At 45.9% G+C, this 24,561-nt stretch overlaps 1 protein-coding gene across 9 annotated transcripts in view; it reads right to left on the bottom strand.

Annotated features, from left to right (window-relative positions):
- EEF2K (eukaryotic elongation factor 2 kinase) overlaps window positions 1–24,561 on the bottom strand; it is a 220,552-nt gene that overhangs the window by 102,192 nt on the left and 93,799 nt on the right. For all 9 annotated transcript variants that reach the window (XM_085629051.1, XM_085629048.1, XM_085629049.1 and 6 more), the window contains one exon: window positions 9,104–9,253. In XM_085629051.1, the coding sequence (XP_085485177.1) occupies window positions 9,104–9,253 (150 nt within the window). The remainder of the gene's footprint in view (window positions 1–9,103; window positions 9,254–24,561) is intronic.

The following is a 24,561-nucleotide window of genomic DNA, read 5'->3' on the forward strand; positions in this document are numbered from 1 at the left end:
TGCCTTGTTTGTGTGTTATTGTTTGTTTTTAATAGAAAATATGAAACTGTCCTTTTTGATCGCCCTTGGACTATGGCCGCGGCCTGTTATATGTGCTTACGAACTTTCGGGAGCTTTTGCTTCTGCCTCATTTGAATGTATGGCGTTGCCTTGCTGGCTCCCGAGCTTTCTAGCGGCCGGCCCTTGTGGTTGTAGGCCCTTGTTTGTATCTTTTTAATGTGTAATAAAGGTTTCTTATAAAAAAAATAAAAAAAAATGCTAATTACTTGGCAAGCTGACGAGACAGAACAAAATGAAGGTTTAGTGTCCAGTGGCTTTAGACAGGGCTTAGGTATGTTTTTAAAAGTTACCTTTCATAATATTTTGAACAAATCTAACATCAACATTGAATTGGATTTTAGCAACTATTAGAAGGAATATGCTACTTACCAGTATGCATCTGTTCTTGGCATGTAGAGCTGCAGAGTTGTACACTTAGCATAGATCGCCATCTGGTGTTGGGCCCGGATGTTTGCAGTTTGTTTTTCTTCTTGGACAGTGTTTGGAAGTCACGAGTTTGGTGACTCCTCCTTCGGTCCGTACTGCGCATGGGCTTCGGCTCCATCCTCAGATTGTTTTTCGCCAACAGGGAAATGATGGAGCGTAGTAATAACAGTGAGAAACCCATGTGTTGTATCTAAATAAGATGTACTGGAACGGATACAGGTAGCCGGGGAGGCGGGTGGGCGTGTACAACTCTGCAGCTCTACATGCCAAGAACAGATGCATACTGGTAAGTAGCATATTCCGTTCGAGGCATATGAGCTGCAGATTGTACACTTAGCATAGATTATATAGCAGTACCCCACCCTAGCGGCGACCACCGGTATCCGTTGCAGCTGTTTGAAAAAGTGTCTTTAGTACAGCCTGGCCCACCCTAGCTTGCTGCTTGGAATGCACATCTACACAGTAGTGTTTTGTGAAGGTGTGCGGTGTAGACCATGTGGCTGCTTTGCAGATGTCATCTAAGGGTATATTCCCTAGAAAAGCCATAGAAGCCCCTAACTTTCTTGTAGAGTGGGCTTTAGGGGGAACAGATAATGTTCTCTTTGCCTTTTGATAGCAAATTTGTATGCATTTTACAATCCACCTAGCTATCCCTGATTTTGAAATGGGGTTGCCTTTATGTGGTGGAGAGAAGGAAACGAACAATTGTTTAGTCTTCCTGAAGGGTTGCGTTCTTTGTATGTAGTATAGTAACGTCCTTTTTACATCAAGCGTGTGTAAGGCCCTTTCTGCAACAGATTGGGGTTGCGAAAAGAAGACAGGTAATTCCACTGATTGATTGAGGTGGAAGGGGGAAATGACTTTGGGCAGAAACTTCGGATTTGTGCGAAGTATGACCTTGCTGTGATGCATTTGTATGTAGGGTTCTTGTATGGTGAACGCTTGTATTTCACCAACCCTTCTAAGGGAAGTGATAGCTACAAGGAAAGCTGTTTTCCAGGTGAGAAACTGTAGCTCACATTTGTGCATTGGTTCGAAGGGCGGACCCATTAGACGTGTAAGAACCAAATTTAGATTCCATACAGGGGAAGGTGGTGCCCTGGGAGGAATTACTCGTTTAAGGCCTTCCATGAAGGCTTTAATAGCGGGCACTCTGAAGAGTGATAAATGCTGCCTGTTTTGTAGATAGGCAGCGATCGCTGCTAGGTGTAGGCGTATGGATGAATATGCCAGGTTACACCTGTGAAGATGGAGCAGATAGCATATTATGTGCTGTATGGATGCATCTAGAGGGTTGATTGTATTGTTACGGCAGTAAATTACAAATCTTTTCCACTTTGCGGCATAGCATGCTCTAGTGGTAGGACGTCTGGCTTCCATGATGATGTTCATGCAATCAGGGGGAAGGTTAAGGTATCCGAATTCTAGGATTTCAGGAGCCAGATCGCCAGGTTGAGCTGAGCTGGGTCCGGGTGCCTGATTTCTCCATGGTTCTGGGTTAGGAGGCATGGGGATAGATGCAATTTTTGATGTGGTACCACTGACAGTTGTAGTAGCGTGGTGTACCACGGCTGCCTGGCCCACGTCGGAGCTACCAGAATGAGTGTGAGGGAGTGCTGTTGTAGCTTCCTGACCACTAATGGAATTAGTGGGAGAGGTGGAAAGGCGTATGCAAATCTGCCTGACCAGTTCATCCATATCGCATTGCCCTTGGACAATGGGTGTGGGTATCTGGCGGCGAAGCTTGGGCATTTTTTGTTTTCGTGGGTGGCGAAGAGGTCTATCTGAGGATGCCCCCACTGTTGGAAGAATGGGTGAAGAACTTGTGGATGCAGTTCCCATTCGTGTAGTTGTTGTGTTTGTCTGCTGAGCAGATCTGCCATGGTGTTTTGTACGCCTGGAACGTGCTGTGCCAGGAGAAAGATGTTTTGGGGAATTGCCCATCTCCATATGCTCTGGGCTAAGCGGGAGAGCTGGGGAGAGTGTGTCCCCCCCTGTTTTTGTATATAATACATCGCAGTCATATTGTCTGTGCGAATGAGGACTGCTTTGCCCGAAATCTGTTTTTGGAAAGATTTTAGGGCTAGAAAGATCGCCAAGAGCTCCAGGTGGTTGATGTGGAGCGATTTTTGCTGTGGCGTCCATAGACCTTGCATGGTGAGGTGTAGGAGGTGCGCTCCCCAGCCGGAGAGCGATGCGTCCGCTGTTAGAGTCACCTGAGGAACCGGGTCCAGGAACGGCCGCCCTTTGGAAAGGTTTGTGGTGTTCCACCACTGCAGAGAGTGATGTGTGCGGCCGTCCACCAACACCAGATCCGTCAGCTGACCCTGGGCCTGGTTCCACTGTTGTGCTAGGCACTCTTGAAGTGGACGCATGTGGAGTCTTGCATGGGGCACTATGAAGATGCAAGACGCCATCATTCCTATGAGTTTCATAAACACTCTTGCTGGAAGAGAGTGTTGAGGAAGGAATGTTTTGCGTAAGGCTTGAATGCTTGTGATTCTGGCTGAGTTTGGATAGGCAATACCCTTGGAGGTGTCTATAGTGGCCCCGAGATATTGCTTTGTGTGAGATGGTATGAGGTGGGACTTTTGGTAGTTCACCGTGAAGCCTAGCTGGTGGAGCAGTTGGATGGTGCTGTTTGTATGCTGCACACATTGGTCGTAGGACGCGGCTTTTATCAGCCAGTCGTCCAGGTAAGGGAAGACGTGAATGTGTTGACGTCTGAGGTGTGCTGCTACTACTGCTAGGCATTTGGTAAACACCCGCGGTGCGGTGGTGACCCCGAAGGGGAGAACCGTGAATTGGTAATGTTGCCCGTCCACCACGAACCTGAGGTATTTCCTGTGAGAGGGGTGTATTGGAATGTGAAAGTATGCGTCTTTCAGATCCAAGGTTGTGAGAAAGTCTCCCTGGCAGAGGAGTGGGAGGACTTGCTGTAGGGTGACCATGTGAAAATGGTCTGAGTGTATGTAGGCATTTAGAGGCCGGAGGTCGAGAATGGGTCTGAGGGTCCCGTCTTTCTTTGGTATTAAGAAATATAGGGAGTAGACCCCTAGATTTTGTTGATTGACGGGGACCTGCTCTATAGCGTGTTTTTGGAGGAGTGAGAGTACCTCTTGTTTGAGCAGTGTGGAATGTTCTTGAGACATTGGACGGTGCCTTGGTGGGATATTGGGTGGGGTAGATGTTAGTTCGAGACAGTACCCTGACCGAATGATTTGGGTTACCCATTTGTCCGATGTTATGGACTCCCATACGTGGATAAAGTTTTGTAGTCCGCCCCCGACCGGAGTGGAATGGTCTGGGGGGAGCGGAGGGGAGTCATTGTGCGGGGGGGGTGGCAGAACGGGTGTTGTTGGTTTTGCCCCTGCCCTTATTGTTGTTACCCCTGTAACCACCTCTCTGATTGCCCTTTGAAAAGGTATTTTGAGGAGGGGACTTGTAGGAGGTAGAGGCGTTATCGGTGGAGGAGCCTCTGCCTGTGCCACGAAAGGACGAGCGTCGAAAGGAACGTTTGGAGGCTTGTGTTTGGAGTGCCCCCATTGACTTTGCTGTGTCTGTGTCTTTCTTCATCTTTTCGAGCGCTTCGTCTACCTTTGGCCCAAAGAGTGTTTCCTGGTCAAAGGGGTGATTGAGTATGGATGCCTGGACTTCAGGCTTGAAACCTGAGATCCTGAGCCAGGCGTGGCGACGAAGCAGGACACTGGTATTTATGGCCCTAGAAGCAGTGTCGGCTGCATCGAGGGCACACTTAATGGAGGTGTTTGTAATTAGTTTACCCTCCTGTATCAGGTCATGAGCCTTGTGCTTGTATTTTTCTGGAAGGTGCTGCATAAGAGCCTCTAGTTCGTCATAGTGTGCTCTATCATATCGCGCAAGCAGTGCTTGTGTGTTTGCAATGCGCCACATGTTTGCAGCTTGGGAGGCGGTGCGTTTACCAGACGCGTCCAGAAGTTTAGATTCTTTGTCTGGCGGTGGGGCATCTCCTGAGGATTGGGAGTTAGCCCGCTTTCTAGCTGTGGAGACAACTAGGGAATCTAGGGGAGCAGGGCCCTTGATGTAAGCAGGGTCTGTGGGTGCCGCCTTATACTTCTTCTCTATTCTAGGGTTCAGTACTCTGGCTCTGACAGGGTCTTTGAACACCTCTGTAGCGTGCTTGGTGACACCCTTAAGCATGGGTAAAATGGAAGTGGATTTGTCTTGTATATCAAATGTATCCAGTAGGAAGTCTTCTTCTACTGGTTCACTGTGCATGTCCACCCCATGGTAGTGTGCTGCTCTCTGCACTAAATTGTGAAACCCTAAGGAGTCCTCTGGAGGAGACGGTCTTGATGGGTATAAGTCGTCCTGAGGTACATTGGGTATATCAGGGATGGGGTCGGATCGTAGTGAGGTACAGGTGGCGGAGACCTGTGAGGTGGAGGTGGTGGAGGAGGTGGAGGGGGTAGGGGAGGCGGTAGTGGGGAGGGCACTCTGAGGGGAGAAGTAGCAGAGTCCTTCCTTTTGGGTGGAGGAGGAGGAGCCGGAGCATCAAGGCGTCTTTTCTTGGTAGTTAAAGTCAAAAGCCCAGTCTTTGGATCTTTGGACAAAGTCTTTTGTAAAGGGTCTGGTGTAAACAGAGCCAATGGTGTCGAGTCGTCTGTCGGCACCGGTGATTTCGGAACCGGGGGTTTCGATGGTCTGTGTGCGCCATGCTTTTTTGAGGTCTCCGGGTGTTTCGGCGTCGAATGATGTTTCGGCGCCGGAGCATCGGTGCCGACAGATTTGTGTTTGTGTTTGGTCGGCACCGAGTGTCCAGGCTTCGGCACCGGTGGTTTCGGAGTCGAGCTGGATTTTGCAGTCTTCGGTGCCGGATGCTGTTTTTCGGCACCGGGTGTCGGCTGGCTCGATCCCGAGCTGCCATGAGACTTTGGGAGCTTCGACACCGGGCCCGAAGGTGGGGTGATCGAAGTTTTGGTTTTGGTTTTGCCCAGGCCGGCAGGCGAGGGAGTAACCTGAGTCTCTTTGGTTTTCGGCGTGGGGGTAGGAGGGGGCATATTACTCACGGCCCGCTGCGCTGGTGTAATGTCCTCCACGTCGGAGTCGTCGGCCTCGGAAGCGCTGACGACGTCTTCCTCCTGCTCGGTGTGTGTTTGCCCCGAAGCTTCGGCGTCGTCTCCGAAGATGTCCGGTGGAGCTGCAGAGGATGAGTGCGCCATGGTGCGTCGAGCTCTTCGATCTCGGATGGTCTTCTTCGATCGAAAAGACTTGCAGGCGGGGCAGTCTCTGGCCTCGTGTTCCGGAGAGAGGCAAAGGTTACACACCTGATGGAGGTCGGTGTGGGGAAATTTAGACCCACATTTTGGGCACCTTTTGAACAAAGTCCTTTCCATCGGCCGGGACCGGAGTCGCGGAGGGCCCGAAGGCCGGTGTCGATGTACGGGATGGAGAAAGTGCCGCTTCGAGAGATGAAGATGATTAAGGAACTCGAAGAATCGAGGATTTTCCGTCGAGGCTGGAACCGTAGAAGTTCGAAGCCGGAGCACGAAGTATCACATCCGAGCCCGATGGCGGAAAAAAACAATCTGAGGATGGAGCCGAAGCCCATGCGCAGTACGGACCGAAGGAGGAGTCACCAAACTCGTGACTTCCAAACACTGTCCAAGAAGAAAAACAAACTGCAAACATCCGGGCCCAACACCAGATGGCGATCTATGCTAAGTGTACAATCTGCAGCTCATATGCCTCGAACATAGGTGTTTAACTACTATTCTAGCTAGTCCCATTCCTGAGAAACAGGATTCGTATTTAATATTGCATTTCAGTGTTTTCCTACAGTCAAACCGCTACAGGGAAAATAGCGTCAATGGCATTTTCATTGTAAGGACACGTTGAATATTAAACTTGTACATATTCTACTTTTAAAGACCATGCACCCTGCCTTTATGGTCAGTAAGATCTACATAGGTGTGACAAAAAAAGGAGAGTTTATATCTGTCAAAAGAGGTTAGTTTGGCAGGTCCAATTTGCAGTTAAAACCTGCACAGTCAGGCTAATGGTGGCAGGCCTGTAAAAATGTTTACATTGTTACTGTAGTAGATGGCACAATGGGTGATGCAGTCCACTTGTGACATTTAACTTACAGGCACTGGGTATACCTAGGTACCCTATAATAGGGACTGATTGGTAAATAAGTATGACAATCAGAAGTATACCAATTTCACCATGTAGAAAGGAGGAGCACAAGCACTTTACCACTGGTTAGTAGGCGTTGAGTGCACAGAGTTCTATAGACAGCAAAAACAGGGTTCAGCAAAAAGGCAAAAACAAGTGAGCCCTGCAAATAGGGTACATTTCTGTATGATAAGCCCTCATTCAACAAGTCAGTAAGGTACTTGACTACCGTTGTGTGTGCTAATGTGCTTAAGTGCTGTCAGTAAGGTACTTGACCACCGTCGTGTGTCCAAATGTGCTTAAGTGCTACCCCTGTTTCACCAATTTCTGAACCAGCACCGTTTTGCCATGTAGCTTTTGCTTGTAGTAGGTCTTTTGTCCTATTTGAGACTCTCCGTGGCTCTCTGTGGGAGTCCTTGGTGCCCTAACACTACATTCTGAGGAACCATGCTGCTAAGCTGAATAAAACTGGTTCTGGGCGGCATATCAGGCCCCTTTGCATTGTTAACAAGTCCTGATGAGCTGGCAGTTCCAACACTCTGTCTTGTGCCATCTACACCAGATCTGAGAACCATGTTTTACTGACACACTGAGGAGCGATGAGATTAATGCTTCTTTCAATAGCCACTGTGATGAGTAAGTAACAGTGTCTGTGGTTACAGTGAGGGTTGGACTATGCATATTACTCATGGTACCATGAATAACAAATGGCAGTCCAAAGGTCATACACAGAGCAGCATGTCCCAGAGACGCTGAAGGCTGTTAGTGCAAGGTTACCTGGAACTATCTACTGCTTGCATTGCAGCTTCTACCTCCTCTACTCTTGCCAAAATCAAGCAAGTATTTGTTTGAAGTCCAAAAGGCCGTTACCTGCTCAGAAAGAATGAATACTCAAACTTGTTATTATCATATAACAATATGAAACAGGACAACTTCGTAGTGGTTGCACTTTAATTTCCTTTTTTCCGTTGGTCCAGCCAACACGTGTTTCGTCGCCCGGGAGTACTCCGCAGCCACATTGGGGACCGAAGATTGACGTGTACACACGCCGAAGCACGAAAGTGCCCTATACTGAACTTGGATTTCACAGACGCAATGACTGCAGCGATATTTTATGCACAGGACACACCCTTTCCTGACGGACCTATCTTTCATTCCCTGCCTGTCTGGCCGGGACGGAATTATAACCGGTCACAAGGTTGAACCATCATCACATCATATTCATTAGCCCTGAGGAAGTCGCGGGTACTACCGGGCGACGAAAACACGTGTTGGCTGGACCAACGGAAGAAAGGAAATTAAAGTGCAACCACTATGAAGTTGTCCTCTTTCATATTGTTATATGATAATAACCAGTGTTTGATATTGTATGTGTGCTCGGGTACGGAATCTACATTGTGTGTGATCCCTAGGGATTACGAATTGGGAGGGGTGGGTGACCCCTCTTCCCTTGAGCACCTACAGATAGACTTGCACAGACTTGATACAGGAAAGAGGAAGCGCCTTTACCAACCAGGGACTTATCATCCATCCATTATTTACATTATACTCAAACTTGCCCGGTTTTTTTAAAGAACAATTTGATGTACTACGGCCCCTGAAAGGTAACGTTCAGTGATTTAAACAGAAAACCAGAAAGGCACTGCACAAACAGCACCATTAGAATCTACTGCAAAGACTAAAAAATCTCATTTAAAAAAAACTCATGCACCCCTATTGAATACCCAGTCGCCCCGGCAAGAACTGTTGTTACCAGTAAAACACTGAGCTGCCCCACAAGAAGATACCCTTGCCTTGGTTAAAGAGCTTAGGGATGTTCGACGCTAAATACCAGTCTAGAACTGCTAATAAGAAATGTCCACCAGAAACCTTGGATACTTGTGGGACTTGGAAATAAGCTCCTAACAGGTCTATTGATTACATTTATGTCCTCAGTGTCTTGGCATCCAGAAACTTTAAAAACGTTATTTTTTACATTTTTATTACATTAAGAGACAATCCATTCTTCTCTATTTCAGAAACAGACAATGGCATACATTTTTCTTTTCTACAAGAAAGTTTTTTAACAGCAGGCTTCTTCTTTGGTTTGGAGTCATGGGCCATTTCCTATTAAGCAAACAAACTCTCAACTTCTAATTGCAAGGAGTATAAGGCCCTCTGAACTTGTGCAAACTATCTGGGCATTTCAGCAGGATGCCCCCGAGTTGGAAGAAAAATGTATTTTTGCTCCAGTTTTAGTGCCAGTGCTGAACAATCTTCATCGGGTACAGCCCTTCATTGCTCTCTAGCTATATTGTAGCTATAGTGCATAATAACCGAATTCCAAATTTCTATGGCATGAGCATCTCTACACAGTATCCCTTGGAAATCAGGCTTTAACAAGTAGCTTGTAGAACGCAACTTTTAAACACAGTTATGAAAATGAAGCTGCATAGACTAGAACTCCTGTTTTTGGGCTTACCTGTGGGGTTAGCCGAATATTGTCGTCTTTGACGAAACCAGAGTTGGAGTTGTATTTGATGTACTTGCCCTCAATGAAATGTTCCAAGTGATAGAGAGGTTTGCCAGGTCTCGATTTCATTTCAATGATGCACATCTGTACAATATCCACCTGGAAAAGACAGTAAACAAAGTTAAAGATATGTTATGTTTGTCTGTCCTTGCACAACACTCTACATCTCTGGGAATTCAAGCACAAGCGGTTGGGAATTGATGCCACAGAGCAGTATGGCATACCTGATGAGGACGTCTTTTTACTCCTGGCAGAGGGGCTGGGTTAGAGTCAGGGAGCATGACGACCAGTTACGCTTTTGTAATTTCACAGCTCGAAATTGGTCGAACTCAAGCAGAAGTTGGTTCGGGGTCCGACAAAGGCATCGCGTTGGATCATCTACAGGTGCCTATGGCGTGGTTGCAGCGTATGGGTAGCAGGGACTGGCTCGGCGCTCTGGACTGAAGTGAAAGTTTGTAGCGGTGTCAGTAGGTGCCCAGTAACTGGAAATGGACAGATGACACTAGGGGTGCACTCATGGTTCAATGGGGCTTGGAGGTGCGCCAGAGGAAGCCAGAAACACAAGGGAAGTTTGCAGTGTGCCTCTTTGAAGGCCTCAATGTACTGCATGTTTGATGATGGCCTGCGAAATTCGGGGCATGTCGAGGCCAGCTGAGGGATTAGTTCAGTGACCAGTAACCTTGAATGGAGTGTGACTGGTATCTTGACGCAATTGTATATTCTCTTTGGAATCAGAGCAGCAGATAGGGGTTGAGTTCTGCTTCACTTTATTATGTCTGCACTTGGACCTGGACTTTTACTTACTGGAGGATTCTGAGCACTAAGATGAGTGGTCACAGGAGTGGCCTCGAGACTGGGACCGAGTCTGCACCCGTGACTTGGAGTACAAGCGGGACCGTTGTGAAGGATGTGAATTCTTGTGTTCAGTGACATACTGCTTCACCTCCCAGTCTCAGATCGCCTTCAGGTGCATAAGGTGCACTTTCCGCACAACATAGGAGTCAGGCGCAGAACCCAGACACCTCAAGCAGGTCCGTGACTGACATCTGCTTCCTGCAGTCGCTGCATGCCTTGAAACTGTAGGTAGGGTGGGAACATGGTTTTCTAGCACACTGTTGAAACTGTCAGAAGTCTTTGGAAAACTGCCAAAAAACAATGGGAGCTGAGCTCCAGGTACATGTTGGAAGGCAGTGAAAGAAAGGAACGGACATCAGCATACAAGGGTGGCACTTATATGCTGCTTCGCTACTCCGCTTCCAGAATAGTATGGAGTCAGGGAGAAGCAGCATGACGCCACCTAATGCGTTGGATCACTGCAATGGAAAAGATTTCCGGATCCAATCTGCACCTGGTATTTATTATAAGGCATGGTACTGGCAAACATTTTGGGAGGCGCCAAAACATTTGGTCTTTGATGTGACAGAGGGCTGCATTGATAGAAGAAAGGAGGGATTAGGTGATTTGGAGGGTGGGATTGGCAGTTAGGTGGGTGTATGGGAAGCGAAGCATATGCATCTAGTGGCTGGATCACACAATGTGAAATCAGTAAACCTTGGATTAATCCCGGCACCCAACTTAACCAAATTGTGATCTTAGGCAATGTTTTTTTTTCACTTTTCCTCCTTTTTCTTCACTATCACATATCACACCACAAAATACATGGCTTCCGGGTGTGCGCTGTACAAATTCTTCTCCTGTGTTTGATTTAATAAACTATAATATTGTCATGTATAACAGGTACCCAGGCCACCCAGATGGTGCACGTAACAACTGACTTGTCTCTTAGCTCACTATTGGCATTGTCATCAGGGTGGGGGAAATAATGAAAATTTCTAAATTCATGTTTGAAAACTATCAAGTTTAAAAAAATATTTCTTCAATGCACAATATAATGTGATGTACTAAGGTGAAACAGTTCTGCGGCTAAATAAATACCCTTTTAATCTTGAAAAGAATTTATCATATTTTTAAACTTTTTCTCCAAGATGTCTTTAAAAAAAATTATGGTGAACTTAAAGTTAAGTGGTGCCTGAAACTTCCTTTCTTTAACTTCAATTCACCTTTATATAAAGGCTTGCCAGTTTATTTAACATTTTTCTAATTTTAGAGCAGAGTAGAGTGCACAGCAACTTAGTGCTGCTGTTGACCAGGGGGGCGCATGTAAAGGTCAGGAAGGCCGCATGTGGCCCCTGGTCTGTACTCTGAGTATCACTGTTGTGTTATAAGGGGTGGAATCTGTGTTTAGAAGTATCCATCAGAAAAAAACAAGCTTTGACAAAGCCAAAACGCTGGGGAAACCCAAAGCAGACTTATTGGCTTTGCCAATGCTTGTTCTCCTTTTCGGGTAGGTGTGAGGTCGGGACAGGGTTCTACTAGCGTGCTCGTTGGTTAAACCCTTGGAGGCCTCACAGGTGCCTCTACTGTTTACTTTCATATGATAGGTCAGTGAAGACGTGGTGACGCAATTGTTTTTTTCTGCGAAGCACAAAAATGTAAGGCCCTGGTTATGAGGTGAGGGTTATATGCCGATCACTGTGCTATCTAGAGTTTACTCCTAGATCAGAACTTCAAGTAATGCGGTAATTACAGCACCCCTAATTTTCCCCTGGTAATTTTTTCAGGTCAGACCTACCGAAATTTACTGTGAATTCTAACACTTGAGGGAAGTTGTGCAGAAAAAAAACTGACTCATTCCAGTCAGAGGAAAACTTGTAAGATGTGGTATTTACCACACCCTATAGAAACCACATGCCGGGTTATCAGTATTTTCTGGCTGCAATACATATCTCACACCTTAATCCCCACCTCATAAGTAGGGCTTAAGCCATCAGGAACCATGAGCATGTGGGCTGTGGTCTCTCAACCCAAACAGACGACGTAAAGCAGTCCATCACTCCTACTACCCACAATTCTCACATTTTGGCAGCAGAGCACAACCACACCCACTGATTAAAGATAGGCTGCACCAGCAAATAACGACATGCGCGTGCTTCAGCAGGAAGGGCTCACCAACTAACAACATTTCTTTCCTCTGTTTATCTAAAAAAAAGCAAAGTGCAAGTATTAAACAGAACAGGAGGACCTTCTTGAGGCAGCGTCGTAAAGGAGAGTTATGTATAGTTACCAGGATATGCTCCCTCTGGGAACGTGACTGCCCTCAGGGAAAATATTTAAAGAACCAGAATTCTGGCTTAAACTGTGTAAACATTTGGTACAGTATGTGCACGCGTTAAAAGCATTCCATCAGCTGGATCACTGGGGGTGATAGCAATCTGTTGTTTTTCATTAAGACAGTAGGCGTGTTAGAAATTTGAAAAAAATATATGTTTTTATGTGCGAAACTTGTTCCCACATGTACATGAAATCAGCAAAAAAACATCTTAGGCAAACGGCAGGACTTTGAATGTAGACCACTTAGGGGTCTCAGTGCTTGTAAATGCGGATTCAACCCAAAACATGGCCATTCAAACAGAACAGTCGATGCAACAAAAATAACAAATTAAAAATTAACTTGGATTCAGGGCTGTCACTTAGTGGTAGAATAAAAGATTTGATTGTATCTAGAAATTTGAAAAAAATATATGTTTTTATGTGCGAAACTTGTTCCCACATGTACATGAAATCAGCAAAAAAACATCTTAGGCAAACGGCAGGACTTTGAATGTAGACCACTTTGGGGTCTCAGTGCTTGTAAATGCGGATTCAACCCAAAACATGGCCATTCAAACAGAACAGTCGATGCAACAAAAATAACAAATTAAAAATTCACTTGGATTCAGAGCTGTCACTTAGTGGTAGAATAAAAGATCTGATTGTATCTAGAAGTAGGCATTCAGCTGAAAATGGGATTGAAATCATAAGATTCACTCTACAAATTAAATGGCAGCCAACCTATGTTAACTGGCATCAAACAATGGAGAGGGCAATAGAATGTGGCGACAGTGAGAGGTCTACTCAGAAGAAACTACAGACTTGGTGAGGAGTTTACAAACATGGGCAGGTGTGCCTATAACACATGGCAGCTCTGAACGAATGACAGGTTCACACATGTGATAACTAACTATATGTCGTCTTAGAACAAGTTTCAGGAATCAACACGCTGTTTCATTTACAATTATTTCTAGTTAATGTGTGGCTCTGGATATATGAAATTGGGATAATTTAATGCTGAAAAGAGGGTTCTGTGCAAACTTATTTTAGACGAGTCATTTTTTTTATTTGAGGTTTATTATCACACACATTTGGAAGAAACATCACTTGTAGGCTGCATCAGCATGCAAGTAGAACGTTTCATCTTCATCAGACCTGGCTGCGGACCTTGCAGGCCGGCTACCGCCAGGGGCACAAGAGAGCAGCCAGTATTTTAGAACTTGAGGCCATTAAAGGGAGGTTGTAGCTGACTCTTTTTGAGTGGTTCAAAGACCAAACTTCTGATGATAGACGTCAGAAGTGTGGTCTTTAAACCACTCAAATAGAGCCATCCTATTTCCTTCTGTACGGCGGCCCGTAGAAAGCACAGGGAGTCCCTCATACGAGCAGAAGCTGAAATTCTTGGGCTGGAGGCACGCAGTAGGAAGGCTGGAGGGCAGCAGGTTCGCCAATTGCTGCTAGCGCAACAGGGCTATTCGCAGCTCCTACTAGACGAGGCCCACCAGGCATGGTTGGCGACCCGAAGCAGGATCTATCAGTGGGGAGATAAATTTAGCAAGCTGCTGCACAGACTGTGTCAGGGGTCACTTTGCCCCCAGGCTCTCCCTAGTACTGTTGGCCCGGATGGGACACCCATTTCAGAGCTTTGCTACGTATTACGCAGATCTCTATGCCCTCAAGGAATGCTTATCGGCAGAGGTGATAGGTCGCTTCTTAGATGACCTTCTGCCTAAGGCCCTTTCAGACGAAGTGAGTGTGGAGTTAGATTGCCCACTCACGGAGGACGAATTGGGAGCTGCCCTAAGGGACTTGCACCCCGGAAAGGCCCCGGGACCGAATGGCTTTCAGAACAAATTTCTTTAACGGTTTTTCTAGCAGCTGGGTCCCCACTACCACAAGGTGGTGGAAGAGGCCAGGGAACGGGGTTGCTTGCCTAGTGAGTGGAGACATGCGGAAGTGGTGGTTTTCCACAAGCCTGGTAGACCTCCCGATCAACATGCGTCGTATCGCCCCATCTCCCTCTCAAACGTTGAGGCAAAGATTTTGGCAGAGGCGTTGGCCAACCGTCTCCGGACGTATATTACCTTCTTAGTTCATCCCGACCGGGCCGGGTGTATGCCCCAACGGGGACCCGTCATAATATTCGCCGGGCGCACGTTGCTGTTGTGACCATCCGGAGATTGGGGGAGCGGGCGGCGCTTTTGCTGGTAGATATGGACAGGGTATTTGTTTCTCTAATCTGGGTGTACCTATTCGCACTTCTTCGCAGGTTGAACATAGGGCCCCGTTTCTTGTCCTATCTAACCCTACTATATACAGGTCTAACCGCATCTGTACCCGTGGCGGGTTCTGTCTCTTCTACGTTTTCCATTGGACGGGGCACCAGACAGGGGTGTCCACTGTCTTCCTATTTGTTCGCGTTAGCGATGGAGCCGCTTGCTGCCTGGGTGTGGATCGACGCTCAAGTGACTGGTCTTGAATGGGCACACGGACTGTCGGATAGTATTGCCCTATATGCCGACGATGTGCTGTTCTTCCTCACTCATCTGGATAGGACGGGACCGCGGCTGCTACACATCATGCAGATTTTTGGGGAGACCTCCGGCCTGTACATGAACCCTCGGAAGTCTACCCTCTGGGTCCTGGGTGGAGAGGGGGGTCTCGGTTCTTGGGCATCCGCAGTGCAGGTGGTGTATGGGGGGATGAAATACTTGGAAGTGTTCCTATCGGATTCACATACCGTATCCTGGGATAGAAATTTGGCGCCTGTATGGGACTGTGTAAGGGAGGATATTAGAACCTGGTCGTACATGTCCCTACCTATATATATGGCCGGTCGGCCATTTTCAAGATGGTTTCGCTCCCGCGCTTGCTGTATCAATTGCAAAACCATCCATATCCGATTTCTCCCAGGTGGTTCCGTCAGGTTAATGCGGCCCTGGGTCAGTTTCTCTGGGGCGGCGAGGGTGGCCCTGCGGACCTGCTTTCAGTCCACGTACTGTGGGGGGTTGGCAACCTCTGATATTCTATCGTACTACATGGCCTCGCATCTGCTAGTCCTTAACTAATGGTGGTATGGGGATAGGACTGATCCGGCGTACGCTGTTGAACTGAGGTGCATGGGGGACCACACACCCTACACAAAATTCTCTACTCTGCACAGCTGAGACGCTCCCTGCCGTCAGTCACGAGGATTGTTTTTCAGATCTGAAGGCAGACGCTACAGAGGATGGGTTGGTGGAATAGGTTGACTCGGGAGACCCCTCTTTGGCACAATGGGCGCCTGCCGCAGTTGGCTGCACTGCCTGGATTTCGCGATTGGGAAAATATCGGGATCTCTACCCTGGGTAATGTTATGCGGGGGCCTGTCTTGAAATCCTTCCAAGATAAACAAAAAGACTTCCATATGCCTAAAACTAAATTTTGTAAATATTTACCGTTCCGGCATGACATTTCCCCTAGTTTGGAATGGTTGGAGAAGCTGGCAGAGTTCAGTCCGGTGGAGGCAAAGGTATTTATGGGGGATCTCCGGGATCACAAGATATCCAAAATCTACCCGTCCCTAGTTACACATAGCTCCCCTTCACTACAGCATCTCAGAGAGACATGGGAGGGAGATGTAGGCCCTGTAGGCCCAATGGAGGAGGAAGACTGGGGGGGGGGGTTATAGCCACTTTGTTAATGTTTCATTTGTATTGCTTTTCATTTTTTCCTGTATACACATGATAATAGTCAAAGTCAAATTGGTGTTTGTTGATGCTGCAGAAGTCTCTGGGGTACACAGCTCTGCTTTATATGTGTTACTTGACAAATAAAATTTATTTTTTTATAAAAAAAGAGCCATCCTGATCACATATTAAGGAGGTTAACAGTGAAGTTGCGTAGAGTCAATGACAGCTGTCACGGATCCTGCATTCTTTCCTTTAACCTTGACCATCTGTTGACCACCACTACCTGCATACCTGATGACCCAGGATAACTTCAGCCAACAGCCGAAGCCATGGAATAAACAGAAAAACTAGGGCCAGAAAGAAAGAAAGTAACCCCAAGATAAACCTGTTTGGCTTTTTCCAGTAAGGAAGCTCTGATCTGGCAAATGACAGATACTGAAGCGCATTCTTAGTTAAAAGTAAGGTTGTGGTCCCCAGCATAAAAGACAGACAGCCTTCTTTTGTGACCTAGAGCACTTTTTCTCACACATTTAATAGAGCTGACCCCCGTCCCGAGCCAGAATGGCTATCCTGCCATACAGCTGGTAAGCCATGGACCCCTCTCACTCCATCTCTGTGCAATGTTAACATCATGCTACCATACAGAAAACCCATTAACATTCTGCCATTATATTCATATAACTACTGGACTATTATGCTAGTGTTTTTAGTGATTCGGGTACAGCGCTACATAAAAACCATTGCAATGATGAGTATGAAGGGATCAACAACCTAGTTCTAGTTTTGGAGGCATGGATTGGCTAAGTATCACTTGTTCATCTCTCGGATGCGGATATCAAGAGTAGAAGACGATGGCCGACAGCTGTGATGCTTCTGTTAGGAACCTCTGAGGAACTGGTGTGGGAGCACCTCAGGAATAGGACAGGTGCGAGAGGAGGCTGCCTGAGGACTTGTTGAGGAATTATTTCAAATAGTGGCTATTTCTGGGATGAAAAAACTTTTTATCAGATCGCAGAGATCATAGTACAGAATGACAAGTTCTCATCAATCCTGATGATCCGTTTGACACTTTTGTGCCAATTGTTTTCAAATATATATATATATATATATATATATATATATATATATATATATATATATATATATCTTTACTCTACTGGGTGTAGATAATGCAAACCAAGCCTGCATGTGGCATGAATCTATGAACAGAACTTCTTAACGTGTTACTTGAGCGGCATGTCTTATCAGGGACTTGTGTCAGAAAACACGTTCTTTACTCGTATGTAGGCACATCCCTACATTTCTTTTTTTTTCTTTTTTTTTTATTTTTTTATTGAGCAAAATTCAACCACAAAATATTTTAGCAATACATAATCAATCATGACACCCAAGTATGCAGTCAGTACAGAGTAAAAAGAAGTAAGAAAACAAATACATCAGTTAAGTCGAGGAGGGTAAGTCATTACACCTCTGATTTGAGTACCAATTGGAAATGGGAGCCCAAATCTGGGCCCCAAGAAGCCTAGATTTTTTGCCTCTGGAGCTATATATTGATAGTTCCTGTTTGTATGTTGCCAAGAAACGGCTGAGCCACATCTGAAAGGTGGGTGGTTCAGGATCCTTCCACCGTGCAGCAAGAATGATACGGAAAATAGCAGTACCCAAGAAAAGTATCCGTTGTTCTTCATTGCTATGACCGAGAGAATCATCATGACCCATTAAATAAAGAGTTACTGATTCTGGGATATCATGAGTAAATATCTGAGCCCAGAATCTCATAATAGCAGCCTTTAATAAACCTAATTTGGGGCAGTCCACAAACATATGAATTAAATTCGCTTGGGGTTGGCTACATCTGGGGCAGCTATCATCAGCCCGTAAGCCCCAAGAAAATAACTTTGCAGGGGTAAAGTAGAGATTAAAGAGAACTCTATAATATTGGGCTTTAAGGTTCGAGGCAATAAAAAATTTAGATGAGAGGGCCAAACATAGGTCAATGTCAACATTTGGGTTAGTTAATCTTGTGGCCCAAGCCTGTTCAACCCGCTCTATATCATCTGTGGTATTTTGGATCAACAATTGGTAAAGAGTGCCAATTCTAGTAGAGCGTTTCCCAATAATAGAGAGGAGATTGACGTTATCCAGTTTAATTCTAGGGATACAGTTACGAATGCTTGTATACACCTGAAGGTATTTCAGAAAATCGGTGTTTGGAATAGAATATTTCTGCTGCAGCCATCCAAATGACGGAGTAATTTCCTGACCAAGAAAATCACCCACTGTATTAATACCTAAGGATTCCCACCTCCGAGAAGTAGAGTCGTTAAGGCTAATAGAGATAATGGAACTGCGCCATAAGGGGGTATATTTTGTAAATTTTGGAATAGTTAAATATTTAGATACAGATTTCCATACCTTCCATGCATCTGTAACTATCTTAAACTTAATTTTTTTATAATATAATGGTTCAACCTGCCTTAAGAATAGGCCTTGGCATTTAGTCCCAAGACTCAGCTCATAAATGGAAGGAATAGAGGGTTCCATGATAAACGAGGTGGTTGTTTTGAAGCTCAGTAAAGGGCCCATCTGTTGGAGAAGAGTTGCCCATAAGTATAGTGTTAAACTAGGAATACCTAGCCCATCCCTCTCCTGGGGTAAGGTCAAAAATGGTAGGGCTCTTCTAATCTTTCCAAAGCTCCACATACATTTAGACATGGAGGAGTCAATGATCTTAATAAAACTACCTCCAGGCAAGATCGGGATTGCTCGAAACAAGTAGAGTATCCTTGGAAAGATATTCATTTTTAGATAATTAGCCCTACCAATTATAGAAAGATGTAAATTATCTACTCTCCTTAGGTCAGTCTTTATTTTGTTAATCAGGGGAGTGTAGTTAAGATGGTCAATTTCCCTTATATCAGATGACAGGCAGACACCTAGATAGGTGGCTTGCTTCACTTTAAGGGGACTATCCAAAGCCGTATTGTTCGTACAAAGAATCATTGTTTTATCCCTATTAAGGGAATAGCCTGAAAAAGTGCCAAAGGCCTGAGTGATTAATTCGATTTCCTGAACTGCCTCTGCAGGGTTTGTTGTTAAAACCGCCACGTCATCGGCATACGCCAAAACTTTCGTTGAAAACACTCCTATATCAACAGGCTAAATACTGGGTGAAGAAAGCAATCTTACAATTAGGGGATTAATATAAAGGGCAAATAATATCGGGGAGCAGGGACAGCCCTGCCTCGTCCCCCTCTGTATCTCAATAAACTCCGACTCGGTGCCACCAATGGAGACTTTTGCCTTAGGATCTACATATAAGGTCTTTATGGCGCCAATAAACTTGTTCCCGAAGTTATTAGATTCCAAAACACTCCAGAGAAAGCTCCATGAAACACGGTCAAATGCCTTCTCGGCATCGAGAAGGATCATCGACATCTGCCCCCCCGTGGAGCCCATGATGTCAAATAGGGTGATGACTCTCCGGGTATGATCCGTAGTGCCCCTACCGGGGATAAACCCATGCTGCCATGGGGAGACAAGGTGCTCGACGATCCCACTCAACCGGTTAACTAGGATCTTGGCATAAAGTTTTGAGTCGGAGTTTATGAGATTTATAGGTCTATAAGAGGATGGAAGATGTGGGGGTTTGCCTTTTTTCGCAAAAATTGCTATGTTGGTATGTTTCCAGGATTCAGGTGGGGTTGAGTGATACTGAACCCCCAGAAACAGATCCAGTAAGTAAGGGAGTATTTGTTTACCTAACACCTTATACAAATCGAGCGGAATTTTGTCCGGGCCTGCTGCTTTACCGTTTGCGAGATCAGAGAGTGCGATCTCCAGCTCCGAAATTGAAATTTCTCTTTCAAGATCTTCTTTGACTAATTCATCAATCGCGGGACTGAAATCTTGGTCAGAAAGCCAGTTATTAAGAAAGGTTTTTATAGCGTCACCAGAGCGTAAGTTATCGCTATGATATAGCTTCTGATAATATTTTCGGAATACCTCCACGATGTCAAGTGAGGAGGAATATTCCTGGCCCTCATATTCAATCCGCTTGATCTTATTTTGAGATAGTTTTTGTCGTGTTCGAAGGGCTAAATATCTGCCAACATTCTCTCCAGATTCGTATAATCTACTTTTATTAACTTCGTATAATTCAACAGCTTTTCGGGTAAGAGTACTGTTAATTTCAGCTTTTAATACTAATATTTTTTGGAGAGTATCAAGAATTGGATTTCCCTGTTGTATCTGGACAGCGTGGTGAGTCTCAAGATTAGACAATTCAAGCATTAGGTTCCTATTGATGTTGTCCTCTGCCTTTTTGCGCCTAGCCACAAACGCGATAGTCTCCCCCCTTAATGCTGCTTTGAAACAGTCCCATACAATCAGTCTTGGAGCACTAAACTGATTGTAGTCGAAAAACTCCTGGGCCCATGATGTTATATGGGCTACATATTGGGGGTTAACGAGAAGCTTTCTGTCAAAGGACCATTGCATTTTTGGCTTCTCACAGCTTGGTAAGTGAAAAATAAGGGTAAGTGCATTATGGTCCGAAATAGTTTTCGGAGACTTAATTATATCGAGCAGAAGCTGATCCTCTAATGATGACATGACATAATCGATTCGAACGTACTTATTGTGTGGGTATGAGAAATAAGTAAATCCGTCGTCATAGGTTTCACACACGTTATAGTTAGGAATTAGCATTTAAAAAACCTTGCAAATTCACTTAAAAAACCATAGGTTTCACACATGTTATAGTTAGGTGGATATTTCACTCGTAAAAAACCATTGAAATTCCCCCGTTATAGTTAGTTCAGATAACTATAACTCGCGCGACCGCCACTCTATCACAAGAATGATGTCATCAGTGATGTCATGATTGATGCCACTGACCTTGTCATGAGTGATGTAATATGTGACGTCATGAGCAGGATTGCGGGCGCGCGAGTTATAGTTATCTGAACTAACTATAACGGGGGAATTTCATTGGTTTTTTACGAGTGAAATATCCACCTAACTATAACATGTGTGAAACCTATGGTTTTTTAAGTGAATATATATATACACACAGCAAATGCTTTTTTATATATTCATTTAATTTTTAGTTTCACACATTTTTACACTTTTAAATCATGGCCGTGATTTAAATAGGGTGGCAGCACTTTTTACATTAAAGCACTAGCACTTTCTACTAGAGGGACATTTATGGCCATGGGCCCACTTGGGCAGGACACGAGAATCTTTTTCACTGGACCCAATATAATGTGTGTGCTTTTTTCAATATTTATGGTAATCATGAATATTTATATTTTGCTCTCTTTGCACATATTTATTGTATTTCAATGAATGAATTAATTTTACGTATGCTATATGACAACTGGATTTCCCTGACCTTGTGTAATGTACCATCTATGTCTATGATGCTTGTCAAGTGTGATCTTTGCACTGTCACTTTAAATAACGAAAAAAATGACTCCCGGAACGTGTCAAGTGATCAAGGCCTCGTTGGAGGCTGAAATGCGTAATGGCGGAGGTGCGGGCGTTTTTGGAATAAACCTGCTTTGCACCTAATCTGGGTCTGCTTTCTCGTCCTTTGGATGGTTGGCGTGGCGTGAAGTATTGTGGATATATATATATATATATATATATATATATAGTCACTTAAAAAAATATTAGGTTTCAGGCACGTTATAGTTAGAAATTTGCATTTAAATAACCTTAGAAATTCACTGAAAGGACCATAGGTTTTAGGGAAAGTTATAGTTAGTTGGACATTTCACTCGTACAAAACCAGAGAAAGGCCTCTAAGGGCTGCAGCACTTATTGTGCCACCCTGTACCCTGACACTTACACACTGCCTTTGCAGGCTGCATGTCTTGGTGCAGAACAAAACAAAGTCGACATGGCACACATCCCTGTGTGCCATGCCCACAAACCACTGCCCTGGCATACATCAGTCACCCCTCTAGCTGGGTGCCCTATGCTAGTGGTGAGGGTACAGGTGCATGAGCCCTGTACCCCTACAGTGCCCAAGTCCATTCCTGGGCCCTGTAAGTGCAGTGTTGCCATTAAGAGTATATGGTGCTGGGAGGTTGTCATTACGAACTCCACAGCACCATGATGGCTACACTGAAGACTGGGAAGTTTGGTATAAAACTTCTCAGCACATTAAACCCACACGGATGCCAGTGTGGGATTTAATGTAAAATGCACGACAGAGGGCATGTTAGAGATGCCCCCTGAAATTCGACCAACTTCTAGTGACCTGACTGAGTGGCTGCGTAGCCTGCCGCCACCAGACATGTTTCTGGACCCCTGGGTCGAGAGCCTGCTGCTCTCGGGGGCCTGAAACAATGGACATCCTGGGACGAGGTGCCAACGCTCCTCCCCCAGGATGGGCAGGGGTCACCACTGGGTCTACCCCCCACTTTAGGCGGTAGAACTGGCAGGAAAAACAAGTGAGGAAGGGAGGTGTGCCCACCTCTGCCAACTCCACCCCTCAGGTGGGGGAGGTGAGGTGAAGCACAACCTCGGGTCCCCGCCATCTTGAGGATGGGGGGACCCAACCATCCAGGGACAGGCTCCTGCCCCCCTCCCACAGGAGAGTGGCAGAATAGGGGGTGTACCCACCCCAGGGAAGGGACCCATTGGTCCCTGCTCTTTACCTACCTGTAACGCCCCTAAATTTAGCATTTAGAGGGCACCCTGAACCTTGCTTCCTCAGATTAGAAAACCACAAGAAAAGGAGATAAGAAGAATGACCGAAGAGCAGTAAAGAGCTAACATGAGGACGACGCCCACTGACTTGGCCCCAGCCCTACAGGACTGTCTCCCTTCGAACCTGCTTTTGCAAAATCCCAGTGTGTCCTGCAGCCAGCAACCTCACAAAACCCGGAGGACCTGCCTGCCTTCACTTCAAAGACTGAAATCTCCCGTGAACACCGGACTTGTTCAAACTGCAGCTTCTGGTACCAGCCTGAGACCGCGAATCCAGCCCACTCTGCACCCGCCGCACCCGGCCAGAGCTAGAGTGGAAAAACACCTTGAGGAGGTCCCCCCGGCGATCCTGACCAGAGATCCCGCGACCCCTGACCTGCCTCAAACCTCCAGACGACACCTGCAGCCTCAATCCTGAGGACCTCCCCTACCGCGACCAGAGCGGGTAAGAAAATCCAACATCCCAAGGCACCCCTGCACCCGACGCCCTACAGCCCTGTATGTCCAAACCAACGGTGCCTAACCAACCCACGACATCCCAACTTACCCCTCGAAGTGGTGGTCGCAGCCAGAAGCTCCTCGTCCCCGAGCCTGCAGTGTTTCTTTGTCCCGGAGGTTCTCCATTGGAAACAACAGGGCACCCGACCTCAAAACAGCCCCCTGCACCTGGCCGCCCTAGTGCTGCTGAGGGTGCACCTTTGGTGCTACTTTGGTCCCCAACTTGCCCTGAGCTAAACCCTAGGAGCTTCGCTCCCACTGCCGTGTGGCCTGCTAGCCATAGGATAACATTGGGCCTCAACACTGCACCTGGCCGCCCTAGTGCCACTGAGGGTGCAATCACAGTGCATCACTGACCCTGGGGGACCCCTGAGTCTAACCCCAGAACCTTAACTCCCACAGTCGTTTACTTACCTGCAAATCGATAATCTGTTTTTCTTCCAAAGAATAACATTGACAATTTTCTTCCCCCACTGCACCTACCGGCAGGAACAAAAGATCCTCACCAAAGAGCCCCGGTTCGGGTGCCCATCAGGTATTGCAGCGCCGACCTGACGAGGGACAGGTTCATATGATGAAGCATGACACCTAGCTTGCTGGGTGTGTGAGAGCCGTAGTTCCGACAAGGGGAATTCCCCCCCTTTCCACAGCACTACTAGTGGAGGTTTTTATAACCCTACACACTTGACAGTAATCCTTCTTATCTTCTTATGACCTTAGAGAAACTCTGTACCAGTTCTTGTGCGCAGTTGTATAATTGGAGCAGAGGGAGGCAAAAAACATACTTCTTGGCGCTTTTCCGAGGTATGGGGAGCAATATTATTTAAGGCTAGCCATGTGTGGGCATGCCAGTGAGGAATAATGTACTGCATTGCTAAACACTTATAAGGTCCCAAAGGCGAGACCTATTGGCTATGCCAATGCTTGTTCCTTGTTGCACTTGAAAGCACTTTGAAATACGTGAGTTTGGTGCATGCTATAAGAGCATCTCTCTTGTGTGAGATTTAAATAGAATATAATGTTGCTCAGCGTAAAAACTTAGGCTACAGATGGGGACACATGACAACTGTATTGCCTCAATTCCCTGATGGCCTTCTTGTCATGGCAAATGGTGGCGGCACGTATTTTTAAGTCCATGTTTAAAAACTGTCACTTTTAATAAATGCTTCTCAATGCAGCAATGTTATCTAGTAAACTAAGCTGAAAAGCTTCTGCATTTTAAGGGAATGCATTTTTTTTGGGGGGGGGGGTTTAAAGTGTTTTCTTTATCATATTTTTGTATGGTGTTTGTTGCACAGTTTACGTGACAAACGTTTTAATGGCTCGGCTTGTGCATAGGCTTTTATACCCAGCCAGATCCTCGGC

Source organism: Triturus cristatus, chromosome 10, assembly GCF_964204655.1.
Source record: "Triturus cristatus chromosome 10, aTriCri1.1, whole genome shotgun sequence".
NCBI classification, from domain to species: Eukaryota; Metazoa; Chordata; class Amphibia; order Caudata; family Salamandridae; genus Triturus; species Triturus cristatus.